The 16,351-nt window shown below is 37.8% G+C and overlaps 1 protein-coding gene across 6 annotated transcripts in view; it reads left to right on the forward strand.

Annotated features, from left to right (window-relative positions):
* The window catches only part of PRIMA1 (proline rich membrane anchor 1), a 115,548-nt gene that overhangs the window by 37,543 nt on the left and 61,654 nt on the right, over positions 1-16,351 (forward strand). For 3 of the 6 annotated variants that reach the window (XM_039365893.1, XM_039365892.1, XM_039365890.1), the window contains exons 2-3: positions 9,176-9,362; positions 12,070-12,207. In XM_039365893.1, the coding sequence (XP_039221827.1) occupies positions 12,112-12,207 (96 nt within the window). In that variant the 5' untranslated portion in view covers positions 9,176-9,362; positions 12,070-12,111. Of the gene's footprint in view, positions 1-9,175; positions 9,363-9,421; positions 9,492-10,810; positions 11,561-12,069; positions 12,208-16,351 lie in introns of those variants that run through there. The other 3 variants (XM_039365887.1, XM_039365888.1, XM_039365891.1) reach the window with 3 other exon arrangements.

Genomic DNA, 16,351 nt, shown 5'->3' on the forward strand with positions numbered 1-16,351 from the left:
GCCATTGAGGACCACATTTGTTCAGAGGATTTTAAAGGTTAATGCACAGTCTGGTCTCATTCTTTTTTTACACTTTTTACACATCTACCAGGCATGATAGCGTGTTCACATTTCCAACATAGGTGTCATGCCTCTGTCGGAGCCTGAATCTGCAGAGGAAAATGAACTGGAACGGGACGCTATGGAGGTCGAGGGAGAGGTGTCTGTGGCTTCAGAGGAATGTGTGGAAGAGCAGGCCAAGGCAGGCCAGGGCCCTTCAGGACTGGGACAGGCTGAACAGGAGAGACAATTCAGGCAATGAGCAAGGGCCACTCCCACCTGATCCTAGAGCATGGAGAGTGGAGAGAAAGAGGGAACAATGCAGGCAGGCTCAACTACTCAGGAGGAGAGCATCCCGCCCCTCTCCACAAGGCACACCTGGAGAATGAGATTTAAGGAGATGCTGTGGGGAGAAGCATTTGTCGGGAACAAACGCTGATTCCTTGGAGTTTTGTGTGTGTTGTTGCTGATCTCTTGTTCTGTGACATCTGCTTGGAAACCCGGAAACTCTGACCATTGGACTGGCTGACAACATTGCTTGGATGTTTAAGGAACTCAGACTGTATTTTGGATTCCCTTGTGAAACTACTTGCAGGCAGAGGTGTGTGTGTCTTCCTTGGTTTGGAGGCTTACCAGAAACGTGGGAGCATTTGGGGAAAATTTGGAGCAATTAAAGGGCAGTTTGAATTGCCAGCTGACTGCATTGCCTCTGTGCTGTGCCCTGGGTCATCATAATAGATTTGAAGTGCCTTTATATTGTAACTTCTAGTCAATTTCTCATCTATGAAATGCTTCTTGTGAGCCACAAGTGTTTGTGGGGAAAACTTGGGTTTGCACTCTCAACATGGCTTTGTTAGAGCTCCATTAACAATCTTTGTGCTTTTTTATGAAATATAAATTGATCTTAGCCATTTTATAAACTTCTGTCTGAAGTACATATCTTTCAAGTCTTTGAGCAAGAAAGGCCAGTTCAAATTGTCAAAGATCTTCTCTACATCTAAGAAAATCAGTGTGGCTTGTTTTTCATTTTCATTATGTTACGCCAAATATTCCAAAATGTCCAACACATTTCTAAGGTTGTCCTTGAACTGACTTTTAGATAAAACTCACATTGATCCTCATGAATAAATTATTGCAAAATTATTTTCAGCTAAATATCAGCTAAAATCATTGTAAACAACTTGTAGTCAGTATTCAATAATTCAATATCAGTTTATAGTTTCTTGTTTAAAGTCAAATCTTGTCCCTCTTTAAGTGTTAGTGGTATGCTGGCCTGTTTCCAGGTCTCTGGCATCTTTCCTCCTTGCAAGATAGAATTCATAGTATTTTGTTCAGACTGTAACTGTCCATCCTCAAAATCTTCTTTTAATAAAAACTTGATAATCCATCTAGTCTAGGTATCTTTCTTAGTTTAATACTTTTTATAGCTTCAAAACTTTGCTTTATTGTTATAAGTCCATGCATAATCTGTTACTGTTTTTTGGTAATCCTCAGTAAATTTTGTTCCTTTAGCTATTCATCTAAAGGAAGATATCACTTCCTTTAAATATGCTGGAATAATATTGCTGAAATGGTTTTTGTATGCCTGCATTGTCCATTAATAAAGTATCTCCCTGCTGTAATTTCATATCATTTTCTTTTCTTTTTCTTTTCATAATTTATATATGCCATCAAACTTTTAAAAAATTGCTCTACATAATTCATTTTTATTTCCATTTCTCTTACTCTTAAGATAACTTGTTATTGTAAAAACTGTAATTTATTGAGAAATACTTATTTTTTCTGGAAATTTATTTATTCTTCTTTTCTCTTTTTAAAATACCTTCTCTTTCTCTTAACTCTTCTTTTTGAGTTCTCAAATATATTGTATAAAATAATCTCAAATGCAATCTTTACTTGTATCCCAAACAATTCTTAAGTCAGTAACTTCATCTAAATTATTTTCCAAAAAGTCTTTCAATTTTTTTTATAATCCTCAATTATTTATCTTTCTGTAGCAACGTATTATTTTGTCTCCATCTAAAAGAACTGAATTTCCTGTTTTCACAAAACTCACAGGATGATTCAAAAAATTATTTGATAGTACCTCCACTGTAGAAACCATATGGACAAATTCTTGAAAACCCAAAAGGATTTCAAAGGATCTATGTCTTTCAGAAAAGTAGGTATACTCTCTTCTATTGTCATTTTTCTGTCTCTATATATCAACCAGCCCTAAATTGTCCATCAAATGAAATAAAACTTTTGGTAATTTGCCGTGGGTGATTTTAATATTGTTATCAGAAGTCCTACACATTTGTGGGGAGATCGCTGCATTGTAATCCCTAATCAAGTACCTATTTTCATAAGAGAAATTAATTAGTCTCTCCATAAGTCAGAAAAGTTTCTTTTTTACAGTCTACTTAGAAAGTGATGTCAGTAGCATATTTCATCTACAAAGAATAAAATTTACTTAAATATATTTGTCTTTACTATATTGTGAATTGGGTTGACATATTTGGGAATTATATTGAACTAAGAATGTTTACTCCAACATTCTGTTTTGAAATACTTTTACTACTGAAAATGTGGGATAAGAAATTTACAATGACATAAATTAAATGCCAAGTTTATTAATGCTATAAGCCAATTAAACCAAATAAGAGAACATGTAACAAACCAATTAAATATCCTAAGCATGCATCTATTCTGTAATGTTCCAGAGTGGACATAAGTGGTCCCCCTTGTGCTTTCCTTGATATTAACGAGTGTCTGGTCTGATTAGCGTAAACAGATAGAATTACACCAATCAGCAATATAAAAATGGAACTGCAACTTCTATTTTTAAATGGGACAGGTTTCATCCTGAATTCTCCCTGCTTCAGTTCCATTTGGAAAGATTCTTATAAAATGTATGTGACTAAATTGTATAAGGTTTGCACTGGTTCTAGAGATATGTTAATGAAAAACATTCTGATGCTGTGAAGATTTTGCGCAAGAGAATTTATAACATTTTCTGTTGGCACATAACTTGAGACATTGTGCAGTGAGAGCACCATGTTGTCCAAGTCCATTCATAAAAGATTGCACAGGGTCTTGAACAAATCAAACCATATTGTGTGATCTTTTATGGAAAGTATTTTCTTGTACAATAACCTGCACTAAAACTGAAAATCACTTCTAATTCTAATCAACTTTTCCTATGTGAAATTAAGGTTGCTATTATGTTGTTATCACAATATTCTATATTTTGACTGTAGCTGCAATCCTGTGTTTACTAGAGAAACTTTTTTTTTTAATTCACTGAGAATTATTTCTGGGAAAATGTGTATTACAAAATACACATGGTATTACCAAAACAGCAATATACTAGTTTACTAGCATTAATTAAATTATATTTATGCACTTTTGCTATAATATATAAATTGTGACTAATGAGACACATTTCTGAAAGTAGCTATAGAAACATTTAGAACATGCATTTTTATTGTGATCACTTGCAGGTAGTCTTCAATTTATGACCATAATGGAGCCTGCCCATTATAGTCATACATTGTGGTGCTCCCACATCCTCTTCCCCCCCTCATGCCTCGCTTCACTTATTTTTTTTTTTTTTTTTGAGGTTCACCTTTGGGAAAGAGAACCAGTTAATGTTCCTTCTGGCTTTCTTATACAAATGCTGCCTGGTGCTGTCCCAGAATGAGTACTATTTTGTGAGCCAAAGCGGGGAGAATTAAGTAGCTGCAATTTTTGGTTTCCAAGAATTGTGTCCACTTCCAAAATGGTGCCTATATCCAGGGTGGGACCACACAGGAAGACTGCAGAGTGGATTGGTTGTTTCTCCTTCCCAAAAGTGATCTTTAGAAAAGGGAAACAAGATGTAATGGGGAGGACAGAGTGGGACAATGGAAGGGGAGCAGGCCCAAAGGTTGCAAGTAATCCAACTGGGTAGATGATAGATCCAAGAGACTCAGCAGGGCAGGATGAGGGGGAAGATAGGTGGGGGGCTGCTATAGCATCCCTATGGTCAGTTGTAAGAGCAGGTGAATTGTCAAGGATTTTGTTCATGTAGCTGCAGTGTTGCTGCAACAGGCATAGGTTTGGGTGCAGCTCATAAGTCTCTTCTTTTAGGGCTATCATAACCTCAAACAGTTGCTGAATTAATTAGTTAGGTTAGAGATTATGACTTCCTGTATATTGTATATTGCAACAAAAGTGACAAAAGGTGGCTATGCTAAAGGTCCCATCAATTAGGAATGCACATGTGGTGGGACCATAAAAAAGGCCTTCTTGGTGGTAGCCCCTTGTGTATGAAACATCATTCCCCACTGAGGCATGAGTGGCCCTCACCCTGTTGCTTTTCCAAAAGCCGTTAAACATGCCTTTGTCACAGGCCTTTGGGTAAGTGAAAATGGAGCTGATCAAATGTTAAATTTGATTGGCTACTGCCATGGGGGCGAGTTTATATTTATGTTGCAATTTTTAATGCAAGCTGCTGGAGTCACCTATGTATGACTTGGGCAACCATATCAATTTGTTAAATCAACCAATCAATATGAAATAAAATTTAAGTTCTAATATCTCAATTTTCAAGGCACAAAATGTTATTGACATGAAATTTGTTGGAAAATGGTATGGCATCTGAGCTTATGGCTAAAAGAAATTTCTATCATAAGGCTACCACATTCAAATGATAAAAGGCAATTCTGCCTGAGGTGGTTAAATGGGAAGGAAATCACTTTTCCCCAGTATCATCCTAGACATTTTCAAAATTGTTATAACATAGGAAAAATGTTTTTTTTTTAAAAAAAAACCATTAGATTTCTACCACAGATTATAAATCTTTTTCTTTTTAAAGTCTAGAGGAATTATAGTTAATAGACTTGGCAAGTATAAAGCAAATCCCATTTTTCAAATTTTATCCTTCTAATATAATTGTGCTGGCTGATTTTCTGAATATAGGTGCTACCTCTTTGGTTCCTTGATGTTGCTTTCAAATGCTCAATAATAAAATCAAATATGATTTAGATAACTGCTAAAGGCAGGATGACTCACAGCTCTCTGACACTGAGGTTGCTATTTTATCTCCACTTGCTTAGCAGTTCAATGAACCTTGCAATTCAGAGATTTGTGCTCTAAAGTCCTGTAAATGGTGGAAGAAAAATGGCTGCTGTAATTTTTGACCTATGCTAAGAAAGCTGTGTTTCTTATTCTGCCAAGAATCAACAATTGCATATAGATAATGCAATTTATTATTATATGCCTTGATCAAATGCACAAATACCTTTTAAAAAAATCACCAGAAAGCTTGCAAAATTCCTGTCTCTGAAAAAGTATAACTAAGTCAAATATTATCTATTCTGCATTAAAGAATACATTTGAGGGAAAGATAGAGTGGAGAGATATATTGTTTCAGTAGTGTTCTGTTGGTCACTACTATGTTTATTTTGTCTTATTTCACAAACATATTTAAATTCCATATTCATTTATCCATAAATCTGTTAATCAATCAAGGGGATATCACATTCTTCTTCAGTGTTGAAGTGCTTATTAAATGTTCCTTTTATTATCAGGTATGCTTTACTTCCATGATAATTGCTCTTACTCAATTTAGAAGTTGATTTGAGCTCCATATTAATTTCAGGTAATTAACTATTTCCATGCCGGCAATGGATTTTTCTGAAGTCAGCATATCTAACTTATAGTAGCCAGTGGCATTCATAAGAGAGTAAAATAGGTGAGATGGTGGTCACAGCATATTGTGATCAAAGCCTCTTCCCTTTGCTCATGTGTAGAACCATACAAACAGTATGTACAAAAGGGATCATGATATTCTGACTGTATCTTGCCTGTTTTGAAATACACACACAAACACGCATGCACACATGCACACATTCCTGTGCCACTAGGTTAATCTGGTATTCTTACACTTCAGTTTCATCCCAATTTTATTTCATTATCTTCATGGTTAATGAATTCATTCCATAGGATGTTCCTTGTTTAGATCTGTATTCCCACTTTGAAAACACTTCTTTTCTTCCTATCAAGAATCGTACTGATTTTCTCTTCTACTTTTAATTTTATCAGTCCTTGCTCTTTCTGACCACATTCTTCTTCTCTGTATACATATTATACAATATCCTTTCATATTCTTTTGCACCGATCATATTCCCTCATGTATTCACATTCCCAAGCAATTCCATTACATCATTATATCAAGGATTCTTCATCATACTTCCCATTAATGTAAATCCATATTTTTGTGGCATTTATAACATTCCTTTAATTATAACAAACATCTTTTATATCATTGCTACATAATTTTTGATTCATTTTATTTGAAATTATGTTTAATACTATTTTATGCAGCTCATATTTTCCCTCCTTGAAGTTATTCTTTTATTCTCATTTATTTCACTATTTTTCTTCCAAGTCTTTTTCCAAAATCCACTACTAAAACACTACATCTCTCAATCTTTCATCACCCATAATCAAATCAATCAATATATAGATGTATGCTTAACCTGTGGATTTGAAATAGATTTTTTAAAAGCAGATGGTCGCCAAAGAATTTGAATGTTCATTCAATCTTGTTGCTTCAAATATCACTTTTTCTATATCCTCTCATCTTATTCCCTCCATCCATTCATTATCACTTAACAGAGTCACATTTTTCCCCTGATCACATTCATTCATAATATAAAATATAATTTCACCACCACCACCCAAACACATACCAGAGTCAGACCTGGTTCTTTATTATCAACATTCCTTAGAGTCCAATCCAGATATACTGGGATGGTATTGTAATTCCAATTCAGAAGGTGCCATGTTAAAGAAAGCTGACTTGAATTATCAAGATTATAAATTCCTTCTGAATTTAGCCTGCCAGATAGTTCTGGGAAACCAAAGCAGTTTTAAATTTGAGATTATTTGACTGACACAGCATTCTTACACAGATTGTAAAGATCAAATCCCATTAATATACTAGGACTTATTTTCAAGTCCATATGCCTAATGTATACAGAACAAATAATATAAAACTGTGACTCATTATTTGTTAGTATATACACCATGAAATAAATATGACTTGCATAACCTTAGTTCCCATTCACACAAGGCAATTGTCTTTGTTCATTATTTTGTTGGCTAAAAACTCAGCTTGTTTTCATTTTCTCCAGTTGCTTTGCTTCTATGTTCCTAATGAGTATGACTGTAGTAACACTTGAACAACAGAAGATTTCTATTTGCTTTTTTAGAAGCTCTGTTAAAGGCTCCCAGTGTTTTCATTATTACAGAACTGCAGCAGAGATGACAATCACAAAGTATCTTTTCAGAATACTGAAAAAAGTTAGGAACAAGAAAAAACTTTGGCAAGTACCCCATAGGTCACACCCAAAGTTTCAGATACTGTCAATCTAGGGGGTACCCAGTATTTATATATAGCTGTTCTTGTCTTATTGTGTTCAGCAACTTCATATGGTTTTTACTTCTTTAGATCCAGAAATAGCCCCTCTGCCATCTGAAATATGTAAGTCTCATTAGGATACTGTTGGCTCGTTCATTCTTTAGGTGTTGGCAGCCAAGTGAACTATTTTCTGGCTGAGCCAACTGAGAGTAAAGCCAGGCTAATCTGCTGCCGAAGTAGAGTAGCAAAGAGCTCACTGCTCCAAGGTCCCTTCTCTTCAAATCCACCTGGTCTGAGGAGCAATCTGCCCCATCCCAAACAGTCAAATGACAATAATAAATTGGGCAACCAAAAATAATGCTGCTGTTTCATAATGACCACCATTAGCTGTCTAAAGCTACTCCTTTATTCAGATGTCAAAGAAAGCCTTCTTTTTTCACTCAAGGAGAGTCATTATCCCCATCCCCCACCTTGGCTATTCCTAGGAAGAAGGAAAGGGGAACATGTTGCACATTTTGGATTAGGTTGTTTTTTAGACAGCTGAGCCTAGGATTTGCTACATTTTATCCTCTCCAGAAAGTCAGGCAATAGGTGAGCATATAGTTCACACCAACGCACAACAGACCATCTTATCCTTCGATGTCCCAGAGTTCTGCCTGTGTTTGGTTTCTGGCCTACAGTGTGAAACTTGCAGGTTGGCTGCAGAGAAGATGGAACCTATGGTCCAAAGCTTCTGGAAGGAACTAGTGGGGAAAACTAAATTATATTATGGGGAAATCACAGTTTATTGTCATTAAAAGTCCTTGTGCTTTTGAAATTATTTCCATGAAGTGCTAATTCAATTCTTAAAGATAAAAGTTCTGAGATGTTTGATCTTTTTAGATGTTGTAATGAGATAATAAAGGAACAGTAAGCTTTGGGGTTGATTTGTAATTAAGGTGGGGTCTTCAATGACTCCATTTTACTGTATTTCCATCAGAAATGAAATATTTTCCAGTACAGTCATATGCGACAATCAAAATATTTGCAATCTTTATGTAACTTGCTTTGTGCTCCAGAGGAAATTTTTTTTTCTGCTTCAGTTTGGGCTCAATTCTCTCACCTAAAAGAGTCTGGGAATCTGCTGTATACTGCCCTTGTATTCAGAATCTAATTCAAGGATGGTCAAGCTGTAACCCTCCTTACTCACAACCCTCCAATCCAGTGGTATGCTGGTAACTATTTAAGAACTGGTTAAATTAGCACGATTGTTGACATACTGTTGACACACATGCCATAGAATAATGATTGGTGCACTAGGGGTAGCACATTAGCTCCACTTTCAGTCACTCACAAAATTCCCCCAAAATGAACAAGTGGCTCTCGCAAGCTGGTACAACCTGAGTCAGGAATACCACTGCTCCTATCTCCTTGTGATTTGTTTATCTCCATTGTCAACCAGTAATATTAAGTGGGTTGAAGAGACTGTCTAATGACAGCCTGTAGTTTAAATCTACCAATCCATGGTGTATGAAAAGCAGTAAATTTCTATAATTCTCAGGCAAGCAGCTACTTCGCAATCTTTAAGTAATGTCCCTCTAAAATAAGCATTTAATAGAAATGAGGACAGCTGCAAAAGAGGGTAAGGAGTGGTAGAAAGAATTGGGGCAATCAGAAGCATCCTCCTTAATTTAAGTAAGGAGATGGGGCATTTATTTAGCATAATTGAGGACATCAGCCATAGTAATATTATTTTTATTAATTGGTTAGGAAAAGCTCAGCCACTGAACAGAGCAAGACTGAAGTTGAAGAGTAAAGAATATTGAGTAAATGAAGGAAAATAGAGCTGTCTATGAGAGCTTACTGCACCCACGTGTCATGGAGGATATTAGGGCATTGTATTGCCAGTGCTGGAAGTCAGAGACCTGCCAATGTGATCAGGTTCTGCACATGAAAGGTAAGAGTGTTATATTTTGTTTTGCTTTTGGCAGTAAAAGTGTCTTGGTTTATCCACAGCTGGGAATCAGACATATTAGCCATTTGACTGCATGTTGCTCAGAGATCCTCCATTTCAGGCAATATGAAGGTAAGCCTGACTTCTAGTGACTTCATGGCCCTGCTGCTGTTTTGATAAGAGGATTGATGTGGTTTGCCATTAGCTTCTTCCTGGTTTTTTTAAAACTTCCTGGCTAGTCTATAGGGCCAATCTCCCATTAGACTGCTACCCAAGCTCAGACAGGTGCTCCATCTGTTGAAGCTGTTTTTCTTTATGTGTACAGATTATATATTATTTCTAATTTCTATTCTAGGCCATTTAAAGTAGCAACAGATTAAAACAGAATGCAAGTAATCAAAAAGCGATAATAGAAATTATTACTGGAATATTTTCTCAAAAATCTTGATTGAAAAGAAAGTCAGACTTCTTTCCAGAAAGAGAAAAGGTTGGATAATAAATACAGCTTTGAGAAACTGCATTTCATAGCCTGTCTATGCCACCTTTTCTGTTGCCTGACTATACTTCTCTATAAAATCGTAGCTGACTTTTCTTTGGTCTCACTGTCCCAAATGCACCCCCTCTCTCCCTATCAAACCCGACTACTGTAGTAAATGCGTGATGGCAAAAAAAACCCGAAAAAAAAACAGAGAAAAAATATCACACTACCCCAACAGCTAAACAGAACCTCCAGGAACAGGTGCAGTATACCATCACAGGAAGATGCAATTAAGTATGTTTAGGGATAGGATAGCATTTGGTTATTGTTTGTCCATTTTTAGAAGGTCAGGGCTATTGGGGAACCTATTTCAACTTTGGAAGAGCCATAAATAACGACTAGTTTTGACCACAGTTGGCTGGTTGATTGGTTTAGGATTAGAGGGTAGTTGAAGCGCAAGATTATATCCCAGATCCTGAGAGTTATACGTTCTTCGGTACTGAACCCAACTACCCACCATCCAGGCGCAGCTTTTCCTTCGAGAGCGCCACCTGGCCTCCGGCTCTAGTAGCTTGTGAAGTGCCCCCAGTAGCGTGCAAGGAAAGGGGGAGTGGGTGGGTCGTGTGCGTGTGCCTGGAGAGCTCTCTAAGCAGCAGCACGGAGGTGTTTTAGTTTTGAGCTTTGGGGTTTGCTTTCATTCACGGACGACAGCAAGATGCGCGCACAAAGTCAAAAGCGATACGCTCAGCCGAGCCAAGTGCCAAGTCCACAACGGACTTGCTCGATAGCTATGAAAAATCACTGCAGACGCGGCAGCGCACCAGATACGGGAGTGATTAAATTCGCAGGCAGGGGAGACGGGAAACCTCCGGCTTCACTCGCAGCCTCTTTCCACCCCTCCTCCGCCCTCCCGCCCTCCCGATGTGCCGGCGCCTCTGCTCCTCTCCAGCCGAGGAGTCCTCCTCCCCAGTTCATCCCGTGAGCTCCCTCTCTCCGGCCGCTGCTTCCAGGCGTTGCCGGATGACGGACAGCTGAGGATCCGAGACGGCGAGCTCTGCTACTAGAGTGGAGCAAACAATCCCCACTACTTAAGAGAGGAAAGAGAGCCGGAGCGCTTCTTCACTCTTTTCTTTCCGCGGTCGGGGAGGAGTTGATTTTCACGAGGCGCCTTCCGTGATACCCCCTCCTTTCTCCCCCCCCCGAATATCCATTTCTCGGAAGTCCTTGCAAAGAGAAGGAAAAACAAAACAAAACAGCGAATCTAGAGGCGTTGGGACTGGGATCTCGTGTGTTGCCCTGCCTCCAGCCGCCAGGAACCGGGGGTTAGAGGCTCCTTCCGTCGAACCTTCGGATTCCTCCAGCTTTTCTGCTCCCCCCCCCCTCGTCGCCTCGTCGTTGGACACGTACGAGAAGAGCGGCTCTCCATCAATATCACAGCCACGCGTTTCGTGGAGGGGGGGACCCTCCTCTCTTCCGAGAAAAAGAGTTTCCCCCTCCCTCTCCGCGAGTGGAGTGTGTCGGCGCTAGGTGGTGGTGGTGGAGCAGCAGCAAAAGGGGAACTTCGGGCGGATCTGCCGTGTGGAAAAGATCAGGTTTTCTCGCAAAACTTTGTTTTGAAGCTGCCTTTCCCTCCGCTTCCACCGACAGCAGTTCTGCTCCACTATGTAAAAGAAAGCGCAGCAACGGCCTCCTATCGCGACGCGGGCCCATTCCGCCCTCCAGAGTAAGGGAATTTTCTAAAATATCATTTATTAGTTTAAGAACGTTTAAACAGCTGCCGCCGCGGGAGAAACCGAAATCTGGGTTTCGTCTTGGTTGAATAGCTGGCGTCCCCCAACTCTCTTCTGATTCCTTGAGGATTTCGTTTCTCGCCAACTACCCTAAACCGGGGCGGGGTGGAAGGAAGTCCTGTTGGCGCTGTATATAGTTTTATTTATAATAATGCACCGCTTGCCAGAGATGAAATATGCCTAGCTAATGGGAAGTGTCATTTTGACTGAAGTGTATCTCTAAAGCTATATGTGTTTATCCTGTTTCTTTTTATATTTTATCCTCCCCAAACCTATGAAGTTAGAGGAGTGCTTTGACCAATACTTTATATGGAAAAACAGGCTACTTACTCCCTCTTCAACTTACACTTGTTATGTAGGGGGAAGGAAGAGGGCAGAGGGACCATGTATGGTGGGAACTGGGTTCAGCAAAGCACTGTTGCTATCCGATTTCTTTCTCCAGGTACTCAGATTGTGAGAAGGAGCTCCCATTTCCTCTAGACCCATGATGCTAATCCGAGAAGTCTTGCTCTTCCTTCAGTGCTGCTGGCCTCCTCTGCTGCTTCACTGGATGCTCCATCCTATGTGGGGCTTCATTCAGGTAATGGAAGAACCCCCCCCCTTTTTTTTTTCTTCCCTTGCCAGGATGCATTTCTCAGGTTTAGTTCATGACTGAGTTCTCAAAGCAGCCTCAACTCCTGCAGAAAAGTACTTTGCAAACTGTTCGTGAAGACCTAATAAAATTAGTTTGGCAGCAAAATATACTTGTTTCAGAGGGAAGGTGCAAAAGTGTATGGTAGTTAATAAATTCAGGTTATTTGTATTCTGCATATAGGATTAATAAGGGTAGAGAGAACTCCAGAACAGCTGTTATATGATTTTAACAATGTGGTGTTATTGTAGTGTTTGTCCATGGATCCCTTGCTTTCAATTCTTTTCAACATTTCACCATTGGCATATCTTTGTACAGCTAATAGTGTGGACTCTAGCTCTTTGACACATCTTGATCAGGCTGTTAGTTTTAGAGGTGCCACAAGCTTCATCTTTGTCAGGACAACTGAATGTGCCTATTACAGTACTTTAGAAGCCATAGGTTTCGGAGATAACTATAAAAGAAGGAGAAACACTTTCTCAAAATCATCATTGATTGGGTTCAGAATATTTGATGTTGAAGTGCTTGGTATTTTTATTAGTTTGATTGTTTTCTATGTGATTTATTCCACATATCTTCCATCACTGTGCTTAAAGCTTTGTGTAAAAATTCTACTTAATATGTCAGATTAATAAGTAGGATTTTGAGTACCAGTTTTGATTCTACAAACAAATGTCTAAACCTTAGACTCTCAGTCTTGTACTTTCAAAGAAGGATATGCTCCTTTGAGGAGCAGATTGCAAGTATAGCAGCAAGCTTGGATGGTGTGACAGAGCACAGATGAGGAGAGTATCTTGAAGCTACTCTCACATATTTCTATTCCAGCATTTGTGCCCCGTCCCCTTCCAGTAACACTGTTTGAACTGTGGTGTTGGTAGTGGAAGCACTGGAAATCAGTTTAGTGTATGATCTTGCTACTGAAGACAGCTGTACTTTCTCTCTCCTAACTTGTTCCTTGGTGTCTTAAATTGCCTTTCTACTTGCTGCTTTGCATTTGAGTGGGAAAGACCAATGTTAAAGTTTCGGGTTTGCCACAGTCATATATAATTTGGCCTTGTTGATTATAATCTAATTTGTTTTCATATAAAAACAAAGAGAAATGCATATTTATATCCCATTTTTGTACAGCAGTTCAAGGGAGCATGTGCAGTGATCCCTCCTATTTATCCCCACAACCGCAGCACTATGAGATAGGTTGGGCTGAGAGAGGGTACCTCTGAATTTCTATGGCTGAACTTGGTTACAACCTTGGTCCTCCTGCTCTTAATTCAACACCTTAACCACTAAACTGGCTCTCTTTTAGGCTAAGGGAATTTGGCTTTAATTTAAAGGAAAAGTAATTAGTAGTTTGAGTCCTAATTAGATTTATTCAGATGTAATTGTCATTGAGCCTAGTGACACTTTCAACTAAATATGATTAGGCTTGCTGTCTATAAGTACCAACTGCGATTCTATGCACACATGTCTGAAAATAACAAACTGAACTGTATTAGATTTATTTGCAAATAAATTTTCAAAGGAGGGTATAAAGAGAGAAAGAGAAGGGAAATGGGTCAAGAAGAATGGAAATAAGATAAAGAATCAGATCTAGAACTGCCATCAGAAAAGATTTTCTAATATTTTGACTGAAGTTTTGAGTGAAGTGGTGGAGTTGCTTTTCATGATAGGGAAGTGTTTCTGAAAAGAGTTTTAAGTCTGGAAAATCTCTGTGTTAAATCAGGTTATGTTTTATTTGACTTAGAAAGTTCTAAACATTTTAAAGTTTACAATGTTCAAAAGGAGAGTATGGCTAGAAGCTTAACTTCTGGATAAATTATATGAATCTCCATCTAATCATTGTGGCATTTGGTCTTTCTTAACTGATCTGTATATTTAATGGCAAAATACTTAATAATTGAATTAAGATAAATTAGATGCTATATGTGGGTAGTGTTACTTAGGGAAGTTCCCGTAACAAGAAAAGTTGAACAATCTAACTGTATTCGACCTCTTTTATATTCCAATGATGCTCTTTTCAAATAAATATTTATGTATCTGTAAAGCCACTTCTGGCATTCTGGCATTGATTTTAGGCTTTGGATGTGTAATTCAATTGTAATATATGTTGCATGAATCCATACAAAGGTAATATGTTGTCTTTATTTATGAACAGTGCTTGTACATTTGATAATACTCCATAGTACTATTTTATTGCATCAGACCAAATAATTTTCTAAACAAAATCCAAACTTCAAAACCTGCATCATTAGTTGCCTCACTGAAAAGGATACAAGTTACAATATGCAAGGGACGCAAGTCTTTTCCAGCATATTTAAATGCTTAACGCTCTTGAGCTTGGTGCTTACAAAATGCAGTTTGTTCATTTGGAACAGGACTTCATCCTTGATTGTGTTGACAGGAAGAGGGCTTTCCAAGACTCATGACAGTAGTGGCAGTGTGTACAAAACAAGGTTTCTCCAAATAGCTTAATTTTATTAGCATTTTGGCACAAGATCTGATGCAACTGTGAATTGAATGCAGACTGAATCAGCTTCGTCAGCTCTCTGGTTGCAATTTGCCATGCAGTTTGACCTTGATATGTATATGTGGTGATGACTAGTGATCATTATAAATACATATAGGAGTAACAACAAAGGCTGCAGTAATGCTGATGGTGTTTAATTCTTAATAACACTAGCAATATTAAAATAGCTGTTCAGAAATGAATCTGTTAGTAAGTAGGATACTAATCATCTATTTCAGGCAGCAGCAGTATAGTCCAATTAGAGTTGATTCTTTGCTTATGACCTGGCTTGGTTTTGATGGGGTCACTGATAAATTGAGTGCTTAGAGGACATAGAAAACTAAGTTTTCCTCTTATAAGTGTGGCAGATGTTAATATTTAAATTATTTGGCTTAACTTTCTATTGGTCTTTAGATCTATCAGTTGTCCAAATAAGATTCTCACTTTGCTGTGTGTGATGCTTTAGAATCTGGGTGGCTAAATTAGCCTACATAATTGAAAACTGGACATGTTTATAAGGCAGATATTATAAGAAAATTACTGCTTTTTTAAACCAACTACCTTTCAATCAATCATTAAAACTTACATAAGCAACTGTTATATAAACTCTTTAGGTAATACACATTATACAAAATAACAAATTAGATAGTAAAATCAAAGTATTTAAAGTACAAAATATGGAACAATATCTATTTTTATTTGCTTTTGTCCTTCTCAAAGTATGCATAGAGATTTATATTTTCTTGTTATCAAGAAAACTATGCTGAAATGTCTATATCAACAGGACTCAAACTCAGCTCATAGGACCCTTTAGCGCAGGGGTGTCAAACTTGTAATGTCACATGACGTGTCGCAAGTTTTTCCCCATTGCCGGAGCTGGAATGGGCGCGGTTTTGGCATGATGCATCTGGCCCGCGGGCCAGCAGTTTGACACTCCTGCTTTAGTGTTATGCAAAGATAATATTATGGAATAACTTTAATGGGAATACATGGGCTAGCCTTTATATTATGCCTGGGAGAAAGGTGTTTGCATTCAGTTTGTGAAATGCTGTGATTTTATCAACATAACCATTTTTTTTTCATGTTGGACTCTCAGAATAAAATTAACCACCATACAATATGAGTTTGTGAACTAGATTCTTGTAGAATTTAAATGATGGATTATTCTACCAGAGGTAACAAAATACTATAATACTATCTTGCAGATCAATGTTATGTAAAGATGTGCAATATTCTAGATGTTCCACTTGAATAGGATACACTTTGATTAAAAAGAGGGTCAACACTGAATGCTACTTCTAACCTTTCTATGGTGAATCTCCAAGGGATTCCTGTTCCTTTTTGCTGAACACTAGGAACCACCATGTTTTATAAAATCTAAAATATCCATATTTGTATGTTAATTTTGAACATCTTTAGAATGTTAAAAGATGTCATCTGCTTGACCTCCTTCTTGCTTATGAAAGCATATCTAGTTGAGATAAAATGGTTGCCTGAAGCAGTATTGGGGATATGGATACTACAGCCTTTTAAAATTTAACATAAAATTTGAGCATGTGTTGCTTCTCCTTCCCTTGTTTGCTAGTCAGT

This window comes from Crotalus tigris, unplaced genomic scaffold (genome assembly GCF_016545835.1).
Source record: "Crotalus tigris isolate CLP2741 ecotype Arizona unplaced genomic scaffold, ASM1654583v1 scf7180000020201.887925, whole genome shotgun sequence".
NCBI lineage: Eukaryota > Metazoa > Chordata > Lepidosauria > Squamata > Viperidae > Crotalus > Crotalus tigris.